This window comes from Ammospiza caudacuta, chromosome 8, assembly GCF_027887145.1.
Source record: "Ammospiza caudacuta isolate bAmmCau1 chromosome 8, bAmmCau1.pri, whole genome shotgun sequence".
Classification (NCBI taxonomy): domain Eukaryota; kingdom Metazoa; phylum Chordata; class Aves; order Passeriformes; family Passerellidae; genus Ammospiza; species Ammospiza caudacuta.
This window is the reverse complement of record NC_080600.1, coordinates 25,646,501-25,668,840: the sequence shown is the minus strand read 5'-3', so window position 1 is coordinate 25,668,840 and position 22,340 is coordinate 25,646,501. Positions and strand designations below refer to the sequence as shown.

At 35.9% G+C, this 22,340-nt stretch overlaps 1 protein-coding gene across 9 annotated transcripts in view; it reads right to left on the bottom strand.

The window, feature by feature from the left end:
• Positions 1–9,621: 9,621 nt before the first annotated feature.
• The window catches only part of LOC131560487 (sodium channel protein type 2 subunit alpha-like), a 39,571-nt gene continuing 26,852 nt past the window's right edge, over positions 9,622–22,340 (bottom strand). For 6 of the 9 annotated variants that reach the window (XM_058809243.1, XM_058809245.1, XM_058809247.1 and 3 more), the window contains exons 18-26: positions 20,913–21,067; positions 19,578–19,751; positions 16,441–16,563; positions 15,896–16,177; positions 14,326–14,379; positions 13,393–13,530; positions 11,663–11,767; positions 10,988–11,258; positions 9,622–10,805 (exon numbers count right to left, since the gene is read on the bottom strand). In XM_058809243.1, coding sequence (XP_058665226.1) covers positions 9,622–10,805; positions 10,988–11,258; positions 11,663–11,767; positions 13,393–13,530; positions 14,326–14,379; positions 15,896–16,177; positions 16,441–16,563; positions 19,578–19,751; positions 20,913–21,067 — 2,486 coding nt within the window. Of the gene's footprint in view, positions 10,806–10,987; positions 11,259–11,662; positions 11,768–13,392; positions 13,531–14,321; positions 14,380–15,895; positions 16,178–16,440; positions 16,564–19,577; positions 19,752–20,912; positions 21,068–22,340 lie in introns of all 9 variants that reach the window. The other 3 variants (XM_058809252.1, XM_058809248.1, XM_058809251.1) reach the window with 1 other exon arrangement.

Genomic DNA, 22,340 nt, shown 5'->3' with positions numbered 1-22,340 from the left:
CTATATTCACACTCAATCAGGAGAGTCAAGACTGGTACATTGCATTTTAGGGAAGGAAACTGGAATGCTGGAAAATAATTTGATGTAAGTCAATAAAATAAGAAAATTATTTTGCATTAATAATATGTAAAGAATGACATCTTTTTCTAAATCGCTCAAGATCAAGAAAATACACTTTTTGGTCAGATTTGACCCTAACTTCCCTGTGCCCATTAACTACCCAGAAGCTGTGTTAATGCATCTCTTACATAAACCCAGAACATTGAAAGTACTTAACAGCAGTGAAACAAATTATTTTCATAAACACTTTGACATTGCTTTCCTCCAATGCCTTTTACAGCTGAGTTGTGAAGGATCTGCAAAATTGTCATCACATCCTAGCAAATTTTTGAGCCCCTTGGAGTATTCTTCAGTTATACCAGAACATAGAAGTGCCCATGTTTTTAAAACTTCTTCCAAAGTCTCAAACAATTGCAGTTTCTAAAAGTATCAGGACAGCATTGATAAAACCAATGAGCTGAACCAACTCCTCTGCTACAACTAAGATTAGGAAAAGATAATGATATGGAATGCTAATTGAAATACACCAACTATCTGTGATTGTAACAATTCCTCATAACATGTCAGTATAACTGACAGCAATTGATCTAGATGGTTTCAGACAAATCTTCAGTAATCCCTTAATATATAAACTGAGCAGAAGCAGGCAGAAACTCTTAAATCATGCATGTTTTAAAAATACAAAGAAAGCGGTGCAATTGCTCAATACCTCTTACACTAAAGAATCCTCACTGGTATCAAGTTTGTATTTTCAGTGGACTTATGATTTTCCAACTTTTGTTTTTTTTAATACTAAATTACACCAGTTAAGCTAGTTCAGTCTGTGACAGTCTGGAACAGAAGTTACTGCCCTGCTTAATTTTGTTCCTTTCCTACATCTTTATCCCCACTGTTCCAGCTCCTGTCAGCTTTCTGAACTGAGCTGCTTCTTCTCTTCCTTTCCATACCTTTACTTTTTTCCCTCACCTCACAGCCTGGTAAACAGAGCAGAAAAATGGGATGGAGAAACCCTGCCTCATCTACCAGAGAAATTGTTGGTTATGCACTCACAGCTCTCCCCACAGTGTGCAGGGTGGAGAAGGGACTCGTTGGCTGTTGTGCTTTTACAGACTTATTGAAGCATTAAGGTGCTGAGCAGTTGTTTGTGGCGTGCTGAAAGAACTTTCTCCTGCTTGGTAACTACCATGACTTATCCAGTGCATGTGCAATCAACAAGCTGGAAAGAATCAGAAAGCAATTGATTGGTCAGTCTCTCACCCTGGGAATCAGATAAACCTTGGATTAGCTTGGTAATGCCTCTGGTGGCTTTTTGGCACTAACATTTTTTTATTTTCACTGTCAGAATGGCCAGCAGCCAGTAATATTCAAGGAAGCTTTTTCAGACCAGCATTCCAGCTCTGCTCAGAAAGACAAGAAATTTAGTAGAAGTTTATATTACATTCTGCCTGATCAGTTACAGGTTAGCAAGCAATCAGAAAAGCCCTAAAGCATCATGAGAAAATTTTTAGAGCTAGGGCAGTTCATAGCTGAAATTGTCCTAACATTAACTAGAGACTTGAAACTGTTAGGAAAATGCAGTCACGTCTCAAGAAACTCTCATAAAGTTATGAACAAACCAGATACTTTACAAAAGTACTTCTTACTTTCATCAGATAGGACACTTCTTAAAGAGATAGAACCAAGTTCTCTGTATGAAAAATATAAATAAAAGGAGGAAGATGTTTATCAGTCTTGGAATATCAAATTTATCTGCCTCTGCTTACAGTTAAATGGGACATTTTAGGATGGTATTTTTGCCATGTTTTAACATTATTTAAAATCACCTCTAAATGTCCTTTACCTCCACAAGGGAGGTCTGAGTACTGTGCATCTCTTTTTTACAGAATTCATACATAAAGTTGTAATTTTATGTGGAATAAAATTACCTATAAAACCTAAAAGACCTTGTCTCCAATTTTTGTTCATAAACACCAATTATCTTCTCTCTTCACTCTTTAACATTCATTCTAATTGCTGCTGAAGTCTATTTGCTAATAGAGTTACCGTCCATCATTTGCTGGCGCTGTCACACATGAAAAAACTGCTGCAGCTGATCCAGTTACTCTTCAGCTCCACCATTTGAATCATCTGCAACAATAAATTGATTTGTGGTCTTCCTGCTTGAATAGCAACTCTTCTGTCTTCCAGACTGGGAACAGAGGAGAAAGGAAAAGGAAAGGAGACACAATTACACTCTACTAGAGCTGCTCGGAAGTCAGAAAGAAGCTACAGGTAGGGGGACAGGTATAGGCTCTTACCTACCAACTTACATTCTCTTCCTTTAGACTTCCACAAATTTACTCCTGTAAAACCAGAGGCAAAAGAGATTGCAGACTAAATGCAGCTCTGAAGAACTAATTTTTTATTCTATGTCCTCTGTATGAGGAAATACTGAGGAAACCTTTCAAATGCAGTTCCTATGACTTAATACAGAACTTTTAAAAAGCCAAGAATTGCACAAGTGGTTTTTGGACAGCATATTACTGACAATGCCAGGGAGACCTGGAAACTCAACCTTTTTCTGTTCTTCAGAGGAGAAAAGGCATTTTATTTTACTTCAACATGGATTTTTAAAAAGATTACATTCCACCACATCAGTCTGAATTGCCATGTGAAGCCTTCACCTCATGGAAAGGGATTGATAGTGGAACAGGGAATGGGAAGCTGGAATGTGAATAGGTACCAAGTCATACAGAAAAACTCAATCCACATGCCTTCCTATTATGCCTTTTCCCTTTTTTTCTTTATAAAATTTTGAGAATTTTTAAACTGTAAAATTATTAAAGACATTTATATAGTAATAGATGTGAATAAATAGGGTACATATACATAGACATGTTTTGGGTATTAACAGATACGTAAATTATTTTTTGATCCTAGCTTTTAGTATGAAGTATTCTCTCTAATCACAAAAGTAAAACAGTTTATGTGTAAGACAGTAATTTCTAATTGCATTCTGCTGCAGATTTTTCTTACTCCATGTTCTGTGGCACAATCTTTTATTTTCAGAGTTCATCAATTTCCAATTAACTTCTGCAAAAGACTTTATATTAATAACCTGTCAGCAAGTAATATCAGCACAATGATTTCTTTTCCTGTCACTTCCTCTATGTAGCTTTTGAAATTTCCTGTTGGATGCTCTCCTCATATGTGGTAGAGTTTAACTGTGAAAAACTGTTTTAATCCTGAAATACAAGTAAAAAAAATCATGTCAACACTGTATTATTTTGTCTTTGTATGTCATTGGTTACCATCTTTTCAAAGCAAACATTCTCCTTTCCTTGTTCTTCCAGTCTTTATATAAAAATAACAGAATTCTAAAAGATTGATGCAACATAGGTAAATGAAATTTCAAGTAACTGATTTCAAATAAATGAGAAAGAGTGCTAAAGCTGGTGAATTCACTTTAGCATCTTTAGCATCATTCTGGAATTTTATTTTTTTTTTTGGATGTACATGCAGTTCCAGACAGAGGCCATCAGGACCCTGCATTTTTCTGCCCTCCTATTCAGAATCACATAAATCACATCCAATTTCCAATGTTATATAGTTAGAGCATTAGCATCTGCTTTCCATCTGTATAAATTAATTTACTAGTATTTGCAGCAATGCTGCAGCAATCACTGTGAGACCACATTTGGCAACCATCAGGGCCATGAAGAAGTTAAGACAAGAGAAAGGGTATTCACAATGTCGATTATTGGAGAGATTATTTTATATTTTTGGCCTGCCTGAGACCACTGCTGGCATAGTTCAGTTTGCATTATGTTATTGATATAGCTACAATTTTCACTAAACACTATATAAAGACATATAAAGATATTAATATTCACTATATAAAGATATTAATGCAAGTATGGCTGCAGAATATTAACATAAAGCTACTATACATCTTGGCAATCAAAAAGTACCACATGATGGGTTGCTATGGTATCTGCAAGCATGACTTTTTTCTAAAGCAATATTGCAAATAGCAATACAGCATGTAATTCTCTGACCATTTTTAAGCATGACTGTTACAGAGACTTACTACTTTGGAAATCAAAACAGTTTATTACACTCGATTTCAGATATACATTGCTTGAAAAATATTTTGTGCTGTTTGTTAATCAGCCGTCACACTCCACAAAGATGATTATCAAGACTGCTGTTAAAGAGAAAGTAACATGCTTTTAAGACAATAGAAAATGGAAGTGCAGAGCATGTCTGGAACTGCAGGGTTTGATTGTTATAAATTGTTTATGAAATGCCACTCCTTATTTTCATCAAAAGCTTTTCTTGCAGCAGATATCATGTGTGCTTCAGCATGCAATTTTTCCTCTCCAGAGGGATGAGAATGTGCCGCAGTTTACTTTGCTTGGGCTACACTGCAGTCTTTTTTTTTAAGGCATGCACTAGAATATGTTTCTTTCCACCGTGCAACAGCTCCCACTGATCAGCGAGGAAAATTAAATATGCTGAGTGACAGAACCTGCATGCTGTATCACATAGACAAAACCTAGTTGCGCTCTAAGGATGAAAGAAATGGTACCATCCCCCACTGAAAAAGATGTTGCTAATGCAGAGGTTTGTGAGCCATTAAATATTCCTACACTGCAGAGATTTCAGATTATTTCTCCTAATGCCTTAGTGAGCTAGATAAGCCTTTCTGAATCTATACTATAGAATAAATATCGTAAGGATTTTCTATGTCCAAAAAAATCCCCTGCATTTTTAATAATACTTCATTATACATATTATATATATGTACATATATATATAAATATATATATATAATATGTATAATGAAGTGCAAATGACACAGATACTTTCATATATGATTCTTTAGAAGGCTGGGGCTGTTTCAGGGGTGCACCATAGGATTAGATGAATAATGCCTATTAAGAAAAGTAAACCCAAAGCTATTTGAGGAATTCCTCACTGCATCAAACCCTTCAGCTGTAGCCGTAAGCTCAGATGAGCACGGCAGTTGTCACCAACGTGGTATCAGGTCTGGATATAGGTCCACATGTCCTACAGGGTTCAGAACTGAAACCCAAGGAGCGGCTGTTTCAGTCACAGAAGCGCTGACAGTGACCATCTCCGCACCACCAGAGCGATTATCAGGCTGCACCGAGCGCAAGCCCGGTCGCTCAGTGCCAGCCGGGCTCTGGCGGTGCCCGTGCCCGGAGCTCGCCGGTGCCGCCCGTGGCTCCGAGCGGGCACGCCGGGCTCCGATCCGCCCCGCCCGCCCGCAGCAGCCGGGAGATGCTCCCACCGGCCCCTGGAATTCACGCAAATTCCTGTCTGAAAATACCAACTACCCCCGAACCTATTTTAGGTGTCTATGAAAACAAGCGAGAAGCAATATCCTACCTATTCCCCCTGCTATCTTCTCCCTTTTTCGTTTTTACAGGTGATTCCATATGATGGATGCGGGACTTGTCTTTAGAAGTGAAGCCTTGTCCTTAGAAGTGAAACATTTTTGTTACAAGATTGAGCCAGACCAGGATTTGAAAAATTCCAAAAATGGTTCACTTTTATGTTCCCATACAGGTTTGAGGAATAGTTGAGGGTTTTTTTGGAGGGTGGGGAGGGGAGTTGGAGGTTGATGACACCTTCAAAAAGTAAAATACACCAATATTCCTGGATTAGTAAGAGACAGCTCATTTCTTAGGCAGTTCTAAAGGAGGTTTTCTTACTAATTTTTCCTTCTCTGTGAGCTGGGACAATAAGAGAGTGGAGTGGCCTATTGCTCTAGGAATTTTGTTTAATATTTTGCATAATGATTTATGACTGATCCATTACCTGAAACCACTGTCTGGTATCAAAACTAAAGCACAGATTAATTTCATACCTGTGGGTTAAGGAGGAAGTCCGCAAGTCAACTGTGTCTTCCATAAGTTTTTTACTTTCAAGGTATACTGGAATGATTTCAAAGAAATACAGAAGTATCCAAATTTATTCAAATATATACACTTGGAATCCAAAAATATATTACTTTTTTGGTAAAGGTCTGAGATATTGCATTTAAGATACTAAAAATGGAGTGACTCCAGCTGTATTATTGTTTCAATAGCCATAACTTTAAAAATAACAGAAATTGTATAGGGTAAAATTATTTTATAAATGACCTTATATATTCCTGTGCCCTACCAAATTTGTAGAAAAATTATTACATAAATATTTTATGCTTATTCCACATAGAATTTTCAATTTACCTACACACACATCCAGCACTGACTTAACTTTAAACAGCAATTTAAGAGTATAAAGTATAATATTATTTTAAAGTATTCACATTATTACATTAGTAATAATTATTAGCAACTGCCATATTAAAATATTAGGTATTCTGGATTGAAAAAAACATCCATATTAATTCAAATCAGGTATAGTTACTAAAAACATGCATGTTATCTTTCAAAGCATAGCATAGTTCAGTGTTTTTTCCTGTTAGTTATATTGGCCCATGCATACAGCAGCTTCTCTTCACAAAAGAAATGAGAACACACACACACACACAAAAAAAGCATTCATCACGCCATGCCCACATCCAATGCACACACACCATGTCCCTCATCCTGCCACCTGTGTGCAGCAACCTCCAACCAGGGACCAGCCTGAGAGCCTTGCGAAGGCATCAGCTGCCTGACGACGGATGTGACACGGCCCCTAAAACCTCCAACAGCTCCTGTTCCCTCCTCTTGGCAAGGATGGATTTCTTCAGAGAGAAAGGAATTAAAGCAACTCTGTTATGCTCCCATGGGGTTATTTTGGTGACAGATCCAGGCTGCCCTATCCCACAGTGAGCAGTGTCTGCAGGAGCAGCTGTGGAGCCATCCCACACTGGACTTGCCCAACAGAGAATAACTCTAGAGCTCTTCCTGGACAACTCAAAAATTTGGCAAAAAGACACATAGTTGAAATACATTATTTTTTCTGAATTCTAGAAAACCTCCTCTGGTCAGGACAACATCAGCATTTCATTTCATCTTGATAGTGACAAGTTGAGACTGAGCTAAGTCATGAAGCAACACGTGATCTAGAATATAGATCACCTCACTGCTGAAGTGGCTCCCATTTAATTTTACCAACCATTACTTGTTAATACTTATAAAATTCATACAATAAAAGACAAAGACCAAAATAATTACATAAAAAGGTTATCTTTATTCTTTTGGGTTGTTAGCAATGTAGTTATTTTTGGTAAAACAACTTCCTGCATGCAGTTCATCAGTATACTACGAGCCAATAATTTCCATAAAAGCAGGAGCCCATCAATATTCTAGTTCTTTTATAAGAAATGCAAAGTGTTTCACTGTCCATTGCACAAGTTCACTATTCATCCTCATGAAGGAAGATTTTTGAATAACAAATTATATTTAAAGTGTTTCTACTGCAGTGTGCACCAATAAGCAAAGCAGACAGTGTGATATTAACTCTGGGGAAAAAGCAATGTTCCTATGACTAAGATCCCTGAAAATCAATAGACAGGATTATAACGTAAAAAAAGGCCTTCTATCTTGTTTCACATAAAAAGACCTACCAACAGATCAGGAAAAAAAAAATTGTACTGTCCATTTGTTTTAAAATTAATCCTTATTAAAAGCTATTTAAAGCAATTAGCAGAAATTTTCCATTACACATTGTATATTATGTTTCTGAACAGTAAAGTGCCAAAGACAGACAGCAATAAATATTAATAAGAACAGGAAAATATGTATAATTTCTTATAATGAGTTAAAAATGTTACAAAATAAACTATTCTTGAAATAAAAATAATAGATATACATTATAATTTTCTTCTAGCCCCATATTTTAAGCCATCTATTTGTCCTGTATAGTCCATTACCTTACTGCATATTTGCTGATTACAACACTCACACAAAATAAAATCTTTAATAGCAGCAAACTATTGCTTACTGGTATGAGGAATGACGGTCTTGTCAAACAGTTTTTCTTTTTAGCATTCACATTTCTTCCCATGTTAAACTTTAACAGCTGTAGGATAATAGCAGCAAGCATGCATCAGTTAGAGCTTCCAATTATTTAAAGTATCACAGAATATATCATAATATCTACTGAAATGTTGTAAGCTAACTTACTAGGGTACATATTTGACACATATATGGTAATTAGGTCATTGTCTCCTTGTTCAAAAAGGTACCACTGTGTAAAACAACTGATTAAATAACAGAGGGTATTTTACTTACATGTATATTGCCAGCCTGAATGCAAAAAAAAATCATCTAAATCCCAGTGCAGGACAAAGATGATTTCACTACATCTTTTTGGTCATCTCAAATCTCTATGGAAGGTTACATTACAGTGGAAACCTGTCTAAATTGCCAAGAGGGCGTCAAAACCACCTCTTTCATGCACATATTTTGTGTTGCTATGATCCATCCCTGCAAAGTAGAGAAAATGAAATCTGAGGTACATATTAAGGTAGTATTTGTCCCCAAAGGTACTCTGCTATCAACTTATACTCATAGCTTTATTTTCCTAAGTGGGATACACTCATGAGAAATGAGAAGTGTAGCAACAGACTTTGGAATAAAGTATGGAAGCTACTCACGATACTACAAGGTCAAACATACCATTTAAAAAATAGATATAATTTCCTATAGGCAGAATTTGTCATTTGTAGCTCTTCTGTGAAAAGAATTGTTTGAATGTTTCAGGAATTATCAGCTATCTTGTACACTGAAAGTAATTTTTTTAGTAGTTTCACAATTTTCCAAGCAGGAGCTCTATGTAGCATCATTTATTTGTATCTGAAATGGACAGTACAATAAATTAAAAACTACTAAAAGGTAATAAAAATAAATACATTAAACTTAAAGGCTAAGTTACCAACCTCTTTTCTGTGAGAATTATTCCCTTGTTTGATTTACTGACAAATTATTTATCTAGACTCTTGGCTTTTTTTATAGTTTGGTGCTTCTTTGATCTACACCCTGAGGTTTAGTAATCTGGAATTCTGGCTTTTTGCATTTAGAAGTGGCTTGAAGAGAACTATGTTCATATTATGATGCCATAATTACATATTCCTGACATTTGTGTTTCTCGGCACACAAGAGTATTATTTAGTGTTTATCGAAATAAAGAGTATTTAGATTTTTTTCTCAGCACAGCAGAACTAATAAAGCAGTATGTTATTAAAGCAAATGAAATCATGAACAAGAACTGACACATGTGGAACACAGAAAAGAGATGAAATTTACACAGTGGATACACTTACTCCACAAAAATACAGCCTTATTAGGACCCCTTAAGGGTTCCTATATTCCAAGTAGAAATTTTGTGTCTCCTCTCAATTAGTAACAGCTGATAATCAAAACTATTGTTCTGCAAGTTTGTTTCCCTGTTGCCACCGAGGGTTTACTAGTGATGGATCATTTTCTTGGACAGGCACTGTCTGCAGTAGTGGGTAAATATGTAAAAACTTATAATTTTGGCATAATCCTCCAGTAAGAGTGCTACTGACAAAAACATATTTTCAAGCTTGCAAACATTCATCATGGATAAAAGTGCCTTTTATTTTTTGTTTCCTCTTCTGTCTTTTCCTTTGTCTTCCTTTTCTGATTTGTCATCTTCATATTTTTCTTTTTCTGGTTTTGTTACACTATCATAAGAAGGCGGAGCTGTGGTGGATGCAGACATATTCATTTTCTCTGGAGATGAATTTTCACTCAGCTTACCAACAATCACATCCTTTTTGATAAGCTGATCACCCCCATCCTTCTGATACATAAATGAAAGCTTCTTTACTGACTGTCTCAGAAGATGACGTCTGTAAGCACGCTGAATGATAGTGGCAGAAACTTCTTCCTGCTTTCGTTTCAGTGTGGTTGTAATTGGTTCATAGGAAGCTTTAGAAGGATTGGATGCCATAAACCGATCTTCCATCTGTATTCTGAGGGTGTCCATCTCCCCACTTTCCCCCAAAACACGCTTTGTGAAAGCAAACAAGATGTCAAGGCAGTGAATTCTGTCACCGCTCACCACAGGTAGATCCATTGCAATGAGATGAATTGTGTTTGGTTTTGGTATATTAAGAGGAGGATCTAAAGAAGCTGCAAAATCAGACAGTTTGCTGTATTCTATGAATTGTGTTGCACCAGGATCATATTTTTCCCAAACCTCATAAAACATCTCAAAGTCATCCTCACCCAAGGGTTCAGCGCTTTCTTCAGTAGCAACACTGAAGTTCTCCAAAATCACAGCAATGTACATGTTCACCACTACCAGAAAGGATATGATAATGTAGCTGACAAAGAAGAAAATCCCAACAGAAGGGTTGCCACAGTCACCTTTCACAGGGCTCCCTGGATGATCTTTATGGGGGTCACAGTCTGGATCTCCACTGTTTAGAATTGGGTTGAGTAAATTATTCCAGCCAGCGGACGTGGTGATCTGGAACAGGCAGATCATGCTGTTGCCAAACGTTTCAAAGTTGAACATGTCATCAATCCCATCTTCCTTCTTGACATAGGCAAAGTTGGACATGCCAAATATGGCATAGATGAACATGACCAGGAAGAGCAGCAGCCCAATGTTGAACAAGGCAGGGAGAGACATCATCAAAGCAAAAAGCAGAGTGCGGATTCCCTTCGCGCCTTTAATGAGGCGCAGGATTCGACCGATCCTGGCAAGCCGTACAACTCGGAACAAAGTGGGTGACACAAAGTACTTTTCTATCACCTCAGCTAGAAACATACCTGTGAAAAACATAAAAATAAATTAAGAAAGTAAGTTTTTAACACAGATTACATTTTCCACAGAAAATGTAAAATAATCAAGAGAAATTAAAATTAAGTAACTCTTCTAATTTTTGCACAACTTGATAAAGCATTAAATACACGTATAACTATATTTCATTGTGAACATAGGAATTTCTTACCTATTATTGAAAGAATAACAACCACAAAATCAAAAATATTCCAGCCAATGGTGAAGTAATAATAACGGAGTGAAAATATTTTGAAGACACATTCACCAGTGAAAAGGACAACAAAGACCAAGTTAATCCAATATAAAATATTTTGCATCAGTTCAGACTGGTCATCTGTTTCAATCATCATTGTGATCATGTTAAGACAGATTAGAACCATAATGATGATGTCAAATAGTTGCTTGGTTACAATATCAAACACCAGACCTTGCAATTTGTTCTGAGGGAAGAAAAAAGAAAAGGTTATAGTATTTTTATGTAATAAACATCTGTTTCTTCCCTCCCATTTCATTCTTCCTCTCCCAAAATATACAACCAAGCAAAAGGCTCAAAAATCTAAGTAAACCATTGTCCAATAACTTATATGCTCGTTCAAAGTTTTTCTCTCAAAACTCAACAAGCCTATATATTTCTTCATGTTCTTTGATTCTCTGTTTTCTGAGGCATAACAAATATGAGAGATTTTTCCTGCAGAACAGACATGTGTACATTTCAATTCAGAATGAAGGGGTAACTAATTAGGCTGAAACCATTTAAGAGTTAAAGGAGAAATTTTATTGTAATTGATGTACCACTGAGATTTCTCTCCAAATACAGATGACATAAGAATTGCACTATTCTTACCATTGGTCGAGGTATAGGTTTTTGTGGTTTCTTGGAGCCCAGCTTCTTCATTGCATTGTAGTATTTCTTTTGCTCTTCAGTCATGAAAATGTCTTGGCCTCCAAGGTAAATTAATAAAAGAAACCCCAAATCTGATTACAGACAAGCCTTCATATCCATTAATTCACAGCATTGCAGCACATGGTTTAAAAAAGCCCTTTAGTCATCCTTATACATTGTTACCAAAACTGAAACATAATAATTATTTCAAAGATTGTTAAAATATCTGATGAATCTTGAAGGAAAAATGAAAGAAATTATGGAGCAAAGAAAATCCCCAAAAGTTCAATTTATTTCTTCTTAAAAAAAATACATACCTGATTAATTCCATTAAATAAATTTTAAAAACTAAACCCAACTTGGAAAATGCACATTTCATAGACACTTAATAAATCTAGCATCATGATCTCCACAGTGTAAATCAATCTATAAAAATAAAAAAGTTTCAAAGGTACAAAGATACACTGTGAGCATATATGCCTTCAGGTAAAACATACCAAGAGAAACAAATTACTGATTCTCCTTTTCAGGATGTGCATTTTACCATTTGGCTATAGGTATCTCAGTTCAAATGATATATGAACAGTGTGTATGAAGCTTGATCATCCCCCTACACTGTACCTAGATCATAAGAAGCATGGGTTTACTTTGGGGTTTCTTTTCTGAATAAAAGGATTTCTAGACTGGTGTAATGCACACATGGAACACCTCTCAGAAATACAATTTATATTTTCAAGTAACTTGTTTTATTCCTTTCATGCACTTGTTTGTAATTGTATTCCAGGTATGCATGATATCAAAGCAGTGGCATATGGAAATCAGCTTCAGAGTCAGGGGTGATTCTGTGACTTTGTCCCACTGAATTTGTCAAATGTAGTGCCAATCTTAGAGTAATGATAGGTCAGAATGAAGGTGTGTTTAACTTTCAGCTGTGTCTATACATTGACATGAAGTTTTAGAAGGCAAAAGAGACCATCTTTAACAAACTCTCCTCATAAATCAAATATTCAAGTAAAATTAACTTATTGGATAGTAGGAGTTTCGGAAGAAAAACAATAAATTGATTTGATAATTATGGTGGAAATATTCTGTGACTGTTGGAAGACTTCAGTTAGTGGGAAATAAAGAATAAAAGACGAGAGCCATAAAGAAAGTGGGAAGGGGTTGGGGATTTCTTCTGCTGTCTCCCTGATGTAATGGCTATCATTAGAGATCAAGCCATTCTTGTCTCAGTGCACTGTCCCCAGGGAGAGTAAAGGCCTCAAGGCAAGATAACACACAGGAACCACAGAAAAGCACAGTTTAACTACACAGAGACAGTATGTTGCAACACGAGCTCTTTTCCCATTCATATCCCAATGGGCCTAAGTGTCAGTGATATTAAAAAAGAACAATAGTAAGAAAAATACTGCCTTTCCTTTCCTTTCCTTTCCTTTCCTTTCCTTTCCTTTCCTTTCCTTTCCGTTTCCTTTCCTTTCCTTTCCTTTCCTTTCCTTTCCTTTCCTTTCCTTTCCTTTCCTTTCCTTTCCTTTCCTTTCCTTTCCTTTCCTTTCCTTTCCTTTCCTTTCCTTTCCTTTCCTTTCCTTCCTTCCACTATGAGAAATTTCAGACACTATAATTTATCCTTGCATACATTTACTGAATGCTCAATAACAATGAAGTATTGTGAAAATGAAACATGTGGTACTTATCTTCTTTTTTTGTTGGTTGAAGTTATCTATGATGACACCAATGAATAAGTTTAGGGTGAAAAATGATCCAAAAACGATAAAGGCCACAAAGTAAAGGTACATGTACAGGTTGTGTTCATACTTGGGCTGTTTCTCTACCTACATAACACAGGAAAACAGCAAAGCATCACAAATAACAGTTAAGACAAATCAAAGATCCTGAGCAGGAGAAGTTGCATCCAGATGTACAGGGGGGTAAACCCAACTCTTTTGGAGCATACGCTACACTTGCCTCATATTTGAACTTGAAAATCTATTTAATACAGGTTTCTGTAATTGCACACATTGCAGGACTTGCCATTCCTTCCCTCTCTGTCTGTTTTCTTTGATGACATTTGACATTTCATGTAGGTCCTACTAAATCTGACAGAAATGTACAAATCTCAAAAGCAATTCAGTTCCTACAGACTATATGCAAATCAAGAGCTGGACTGAGGAGAAATGCAAACAAATATCAAGATCAAAAGAAAAATAGGTAAAAATTAGCAGATTTGGTTTTTGAGATCATCAGAGTCTGCAGCTCTAGATTAGCTTTTGCAGTGATGCCTCTTGACTATTTGGGTTATTTTTGAGGACACAGAAAAAACTTTTTTCCTGATCTGTACAATCTCAGACATAAATGAATAGAAAACCAGATCCCATTATTTTGGATTTTTACAGAAGAATTATTAGATTAGTAGTAATTTATGTAGCTTACAGCTATAATTTTTGTTACCTGATAAAAGTATAAGCACTTTGTGGGCATAGATTGTAGAAAATTCATCAGGGCTTTATGCTTAATTTTTTATATTTTAGGTCATTTCAACTACCATTCAAGAAGTCTCACATCAGTCTTAGATTTGTTTTCCCTCAGTAAATTTTATATTTACATAGTAGATTTAATATTGCACTCACTTCTGTAGAATCAACTGCAGCATACATAATCTCCATCCATCCTTTAAATGTTGCCTAAAAACAAAATTTGTTAATATTTTCTATCACAGCTCCAGTTCTGAGAACATTCTAAATAAACCAGTGTCTTCTGCAATATATTTCTGTTCATAAATATAAAGAAAATATTAGAAGTCTGGTGCATTACGAGTGAAGCATTCACAGGAAGTTCATTGCTGCGGAATATCTCCCCCCAATTCTTAAAAAACACTGCATAAATTCTAATCTTCATGGAAATTCATATAAACACTCTGTGAGATGAGTTGCAATCAATATCATCATACCAGAGAGACAGTGATTTCTCTCCCAGGGAACAGTGATGTGCTGGCTGCCATCTGTAAAGCATTACCTGAACAGGAAAGGCACTGTGCTATGTGACATCCCAGTAGAGCCAAGTCTCTCGTGTCATGATACAGGGAACCTGCATGACCAGCTAGTCCACCTGCACAGGATGGTGTGGGTCACTCCACTGCAAACAGGGAGCTCCAAGCAGAGACTGAGTGAAGCTGCCCAGAGACTCAGTAGCTCCTTAAAGTGTGTGCCATCTAAGCCTATCACAAAACTCAGCCTGGTGTCATCTGCCAACTGCTGAGGGTGCACTCAATTCCAATACTGATGTCATTGATGGAGCTATCAGATAGTACTGGTCCTGGGGGAAATCTCTGAGAGACATCACTTACACTAAGCCACTGACTGTATGTCTTTCCACACAGCCATCCAACCAATTATTTATCCTTCTAGAGGGTCCTCATCAAACTTCCTCTGAGGGCAGGAAAGGTGTGAATGATGTTAACTGCAATCATTACACAGGTGAACTGTGGGTGCAATACATGCTACAAATACTAAAAGCAGTGCCACTCTCTAAGCTGGTAATTTATGCAATTGCCCACTGCTGTTTAGCAACAGCTACTGTTACCTCCAGAAGCAAACAGATGGCAGCCTGCTAGCACAATACTAACTACTAAACACTACCGGTTGGAAATTTTTAAAGGCAGAATAATTACCAATTGTTTACGAGTACAAATAATATCCAAGAAGCAGTTTGTCAAATGCATTCAATTATAAATATATATGCTTGTCTTATTGGCAATTTAAAGATACTTTCTCTAAAAAGGCTCATGCCTAGAAATCTACCGCTCTCTTTTTGTTTGAAGAGCAGATAAGTCCTAGAACCTATCTATGACAACCATGGTAAAAATATTAGTCAATAAGCCTTAACAGATAAAGAAAATCTAGCTGCAGTTTTTAACCAGATATTTTAGCTACATACTGTATTTCCATAGCACTTGAAAAGGTACTAGCAGCTGGGTGCCAAGCAATCTTTTATCCATCACGTAAATATTAGATATTCCTCCTCTTCCAAAATGGCCAGAGAATGTATCACATAATTATAATAAGCAATATTAATTAGCTCCATAGAACAAAATTATAAAGTCAAATCCATATCTATTTATTTATTTTAAAATAACATTGAAAATTATGGAATTAAATGATACCACCACTAAAACTAAGGGTGGAAAATTTATGCACTTACCACTTGAAGCAGAGAAAGATAACCAATTGCAACATTATCAAAGTTTACTTTCACATTTTTCCACCGAACATTTCCAGTAGTCCTGTTCATATCTTCACACATAGTTTTATTACTGACTTGTTCTGGTTTGAGCATCTCATTATTTGTGGTATTAACACAGTGGTAGAACTTGCCAGCAAACAAATTTACTCCCATGATGCTGAAAATTAGCCAGAATGTAAGACACACCAGAAGTACATTCATGATGGATGGGATTGCTCCAGTAAGAGCATTCACAACCACCTAGTCAATAAACAAAAAAAAAAAAAAAAATTAAAAACAACACAAGAGTTATTTGTTTTTTTAATCTAGAAGATGATTTAATGTAAAGCACTACATTACATTTAAATAATGCAAATAGAAAAGTAATAATGCATGTCATATAACCAAACATGCTACTGTTGGCCTTACTAATAGACATTAAATTAGTATTATTCCATGCTTTTATAATTTTGCATATTTTTAGGGATTTGTTTTACACATTATTTCCTTTTTATTTTCCTTACCCTCATGCCTTCAAAGCGTGACAAAGCTCTTAGAGGTCTCAAAGCTCTTAATGTTCGGAGAGATTTAATTGCACCAAATTCTGAGAAACCAAGGGCAGTAGCTACTAAGCTAACCAATGAGACCTAGAAGAAACAAAACAAAACAAAAGCACTTTCCTAAGTAGCTTCAAAATAGAAATGCCTTGAGGGGAAAAATTTTGATCTGGATATTGGCAAAAAAATTCACAGGTTCCCTAATTTTTCAGTGAAAATAAATTAAAAAAAAAGAAGAAGAAAAGGAAATTAAAGAAAAAATTAGTCTAATATTGCATGTAAATTTCAAAACAGTTTGAACAAAAACATACTTTAATCCATAATACTATCTGTGGATATGTGCGTATGTATATTTTTAATTTTTAAAAAAGTAATTTCCTCACCCTCCATGTGTTTGATTGTGGCTTGGACAGCCTGTGATACCAGTTATAAACTGGCTTCTACATACATAGAAATCCTAAATACAAAATTAGAAAACTGGAAAATTCAAAAGGTGTGTTGCAAAAAAGAAAAAAGGGGAAATATTACAAAACATCCTGTAATGATGTGCATGAGACAGAATCCCAACCTCAGCTTCATTTCAACTTTGTTTTGTAATTATCAAATAATATAATTTCACAAAAGTACACTGTTATCATAAGCTGGAAAAATCTTTGGATTTTAAAAATTGTTTGTATTTTGGACAATTAATGTGCCTACTTTTGTGGAAGAAAGGGTTTAATCCACAAGAATTTTTGAAACCTTCAGTACAGCTGGATTAACAGCTCAAAAGTTGATTTTCCTGGTGTTTTCCAGTGAAAGTCAATGACTTGTGTCCTCACTGAACCCCTCACTCCAGATGGCTATCTCCTGCTGTGTTTACACGAGGAAGTCTGCAGATTTCTTTCCTCTAAGGGTAGCTCAAACAAGCTGCCAAATACAGCACAATCCCATCTTTGCTCTTCTCTGTGATACCATTTGTAATTGCACATGGAAAGCAGAGCAAAATGAGCTTTTTTATTTGTTTCGGGGCTAATTACCTGTTTCTGAAATAACTGTGAACATAACAACGGGTAAGAACTTTTGTCTGTATACCATAAGTCCTTTCCCAAACAGGGAACAGCTGGAGAGCTTAGGCTGCTAGGTACAGAACAGTTTGCCTGAAAAGATTCTGTAAAATGTCTCACAGTGATAATTTAACTTGACTGGTACTGGCAAATTTTTTCAATGCTTAGCTGGATAAAGGCATAGGACAGAAAGATAAAATTAAGATCTATTTAAGCAGTTGAGGGCAGCACCTGCATGCTAAACCAGTAGGAAGAGAAATAATTATAATTCCTTGTTAGTGGCTGAAAACAATAGCAAGTAAGTCTAGCAATAATATCAGAAAAAAGCTAAGCAGACCACCATGACTTTAGGGGTGGAAGAAGTGGGTTTACAATACAGGAGGTCAAACACTGGAAATTGCATTGCTAAGTAAGGCTTTCTCCATTCAAAACAGAGTATCTGCCTGAGCTGTCTTGTCTAACCTTGAGGTTAGAGCTACTTGAAAACCTCCAGTGGTGCCCCCCAACACAAATTGTTATATAATCTGCTGTTGTAGGACCACAAAATGCAGACACTCTAAACAAAAGATTAAGATGGCTACATGAAAACACTAAGATTGCTAAAAAAATGAAGAGCCCATGCCTATCCACACGGATACACGGTATGCCTAATCAGAATTGATCTTAAAACTGAATTCAAGATCATCATTTCCCAATACAGGCTTGTACAGAGACACTAAATCTGAATACTCCTTAAATAGTAACAGATTTACTTATTTCTATTTTATTTTCTTTCTTTTTTACCAATGACCGTTGTAATGGGAAAAAACCTCAAAATTTACGTATCACAAGCTTCTGGAAACATACTGTCTGGTTATTCATAGTATGAAAAGAGTCTAAAACATGGCATCAACAATTTTATGCAAAGGTGACAGAGTCTATCTAGATGATTGCTGCTGATTTCCCATTGATTATATAATTTTCATAATTTTTCACTTAAGTTGTAATAAAGAAAAATCAGAATGCTATAGCATCCACAAAGAAAGCAAATATACAAAAATTATATATTCACCCTTACTCAAAGACAGTCCTAACTTTTTGTCCTTTCATGTGCTAAGGTTATCTTGTTTTGGAAAATTTAGTCTTAGGGGAGGGCCTTTATACTTGCTAAGTTTTTTACAGGTCAGTACATCTTTTCTGGGAATATGTTGACTTTTTTCTTGGTGTAAATATTAACTGGGAGTTCACAACAAAAGAAGTAGAGAGGCCATGAAAGTAAAAAGCAGGAAACTGCATATCCCAGAAAAAATATATCACATATTTTCTCAAGTCACTGAGTTAGTCCATTTGCTGAGAATGGGGATCCACTGGAAAAAGAAGCACAGTTAAATGAGGAAGACAAATAAAAAATGCCACTTGTGCCTTTTCTTCCAAAAAACCTACTTTAAAAAGGGCATTAGGTAAGTTTCAATTCTAAAGATAGGGGATAAAATTTCTGTCCTAGATTCCAGGTACCATCCAATCAATAGAGTTTTCTTTTGTCCACTTGTTGAATTTCTAGTCCAACATTTTCACAAAAAGAAAGAACTCCTTTAAATGAACATATCATGCAATGTCACTAATTTAGTTTCTCTGGAGTGCAATGTCAACACTAGCTTTTAATGTTATTGTTGAAAAACAATTCTCCCCTGAAGTTCTTTGTCAGTGCCCCATTAAGCCCAGGATCAAATGCCCAATCCCAAGTGCTCACTTAAATTCCCCTTTACCTTCCTGTGTCTGTGTCCTCCTTGCTCTCTGCTGCCACATCCAGTACACTGAAATCAAATCTGTAAATCGCGCTCCCTCACCAGCTGGGACTCCACACAGTAAAACACAGAACACATGGTGTCAATGGCAGCACAAAGGCAGATTTAGTTACACACTGGATAACTGCAGCAGGGTCTTATTCACCAGTATGTATTTTCCATTCCTTTAAACCAAACATATTATTCACTGCATGTATCTCTTATCAGACTGAAGCTACATAAAACCACCTGCCTAAACAACAGAAACAGACTACTTGGAAAGGATAGTACCTACATCAACAATCAGGAAGTCCAGCCAGCACCAAGCATTAGTGAAGTAAGTCTGAAAACCATAGGCCACCCATTTTAGCACCATTTCCAGAATAAAGATGTAAGTAAAGATTTTATCAGCATAGTCCAGCAGGACTTTTATGGTCTTGCGCTGTTCAATATATATATCTTCAAAAGCCTGTAAAGAATGGGTTACATATAAGTCAGATATTGAAAAGCCTTTGAACATTACAAATTAAGCCAGAACTAAATGAAAACAGCAAAGTAAAATCACTTTCAACTTTATATGCTTTACCTTGAAAAACCAAATAACAGAAATTACAATTACATTCTTTCTGAGTTTTAAATTTTATTTTTGTCTGAAAATGGAATTACAATAAAAAGTCAGAGGTTGCCCAAAAGCTTTTTAGAAATTTCAATAATATTCAACATAGAATTATAATTTTTCACCCTGAAAAGTCCAGCCAGGTTTGTCAGAAGCCACTCTCATTATTACATCAACTTCAATTAACAAGAGACCAGATACTATGTTGATGATCTCTAGTGAATTCCTGTGGCAGGAGCTGATGGCAAGGTTTTAGTAGTGGGAGGCTGTAGAGGTGGCCACTGTGAGAAGAGGCCAGGGGACTGCTTTGTGCCAGCTCCACCATTGACACCACACAGGGAACAGCTGGGCACAACAATGAAGCTGACAGTAACTCTGGGAAAACATGTTTAAGAAAGGGCAAAGCACTGCATAGCAGTATGAGCAGTGAGGGAAAAAGTGAGAGAAACTACCCTGCAAACACCAAGGCCAGCTAAGAAGGAAGGAAAGTACCTGGTGCTTTAGGTGCTGGAGCAGAGACCAAGACAATATACAACAAATCCTGTGTCAATTAGCAACCAAAATGAAACCAAATATGTGAAGCAACAAAAGTCCCTAAGAATAGTAAAAAGAAATTCGAGAGTTCCTATGTAACAGTCCAGAAATACTGCAACTAAAACTGTAGCAAAAAATTAACTAAGAACATGATGAATTCAGTATCTACTTTGCGGGACAATTTTCCGTTTAAGTAAAACAATTTTTTCATGCATACATTTCCCTTTTCACGATTTTTGTAATTTCTTAAGTAAGATTTTTAGCATAATCCCTTTCATAAACACACACGTCACCTAGCAGTCATCAACATTTTAATGTAATCTAAATTAAATGTAATACACAAAATATTCTGGGAATTTAGTTCGAAGTTTTCTTCAAAGGCAACTTCAATGTTTTATTCTTAAGGAATTCATGTGTTATAATACTACTTAGAAAAACATTTTTATAGGTACTATTTCTATGGGTGCAAGCTCTACTTACCAGAGCACCACTGCTGAGAAGAATCATGAAGACAATGAATGATTCAAACCAGTTGTGCTCTACTATGTTGTAACAGGTTTTTCGAAGGTTCCACCAGATTCTTCCTCTTGTGCTCTCTGTACTGCCTCTACAGCATTTAAACTTCCGTACACAGCCTAATTGCACAAACATTAAGAAACTGTTATATGCTACAATTTTTATTATCCTGAAAAATAAAATTATTCTTAGCTAGCTTCTGTTTCACAAAGTTCAAGTTACTTCAGGCCACTTATGCCACTTATCTTTTCAATTTTATACTTTGTTTTAACATGAGTGTACACAATTTTTCCTCTGATGCTACATCAAGTTTATAGTAAAGGACAGTCATCTAACGGAACTAATTTTCATTTACAAACACATTTTAAAATTTAATTATTCCGTTTATATACAGATAATTAAAGAATATATGCAAATTGTCAGGGAGTAGAAACAACAAGCATACATGGCAACTTCCACATGAACTTGTTCAAGAATACAGAAGGTTCTTTTAAAAGAACTGTTGCCTTTTAGAAAAGGTTTAAATAAATCAGACATTAATACTATTTTTTACAATGCTGAGGAACAACTGATGCTCCATGGGCAGATGAAGGATAACTCTTTACATAAGCAAATGTTTTAACAGGAGAAAATGAGAGCTTTTCCAATGTGATACAGATTTGTGGCAACTGTCCACAGAAATTTGCCTCACATTGGAGAGCTCCCAACTTTATCTTGGGGCCTTCAAGGCACTGTTGGTAATGAATCTCAGTAACTGCCTAATTAATTCTTTAAAAATTATGAATCACATAGAAACAAAACCAAGTTGACATGACTTTAACCGATCCTGAAGGCATTCTGGTTTTCCTGTGAAGTGTCATTAAGTTCATATGTTACAAATAAGTTACACTGTATTTCATCATCTCAGCTAAAACAGCTACCACTGTGAAGAACATGAACTACCTCACCTTCAACCACTCAACACGCTTATACTATGAAAAAATAAATCTTATGTCCAAGAATGAGTTGGACACACAAACAAGGATAAGGAAGAATTTTAATATATTGTCAAATTATTTGAGAAGGATACATTTTTTTGTTGGATTTTTTTTTAATTAAGAACTTGATATAGTCAATTCATCCCCACACTAACAATTCCGGTATATAAAGACCAGTAAAATAATACTTCAAAGGACAAAGGTTCCAGCCTAATATCAAAGATGTCTGCAAAACAGTGAACTAAAAAGCATGAACAAGATAGGGGAGTTAATCCTGGACCATATTTTGTTCTGAATTATTTTACTCATGATTTAAAAGGAAATTAAGATCCATAATATCAAAAAAACGCAGAAATTCTTTCCTACATAGTAAATTTCAGTAGTCCCCTAGAAGATGCAGCTATTCAGAACTAAA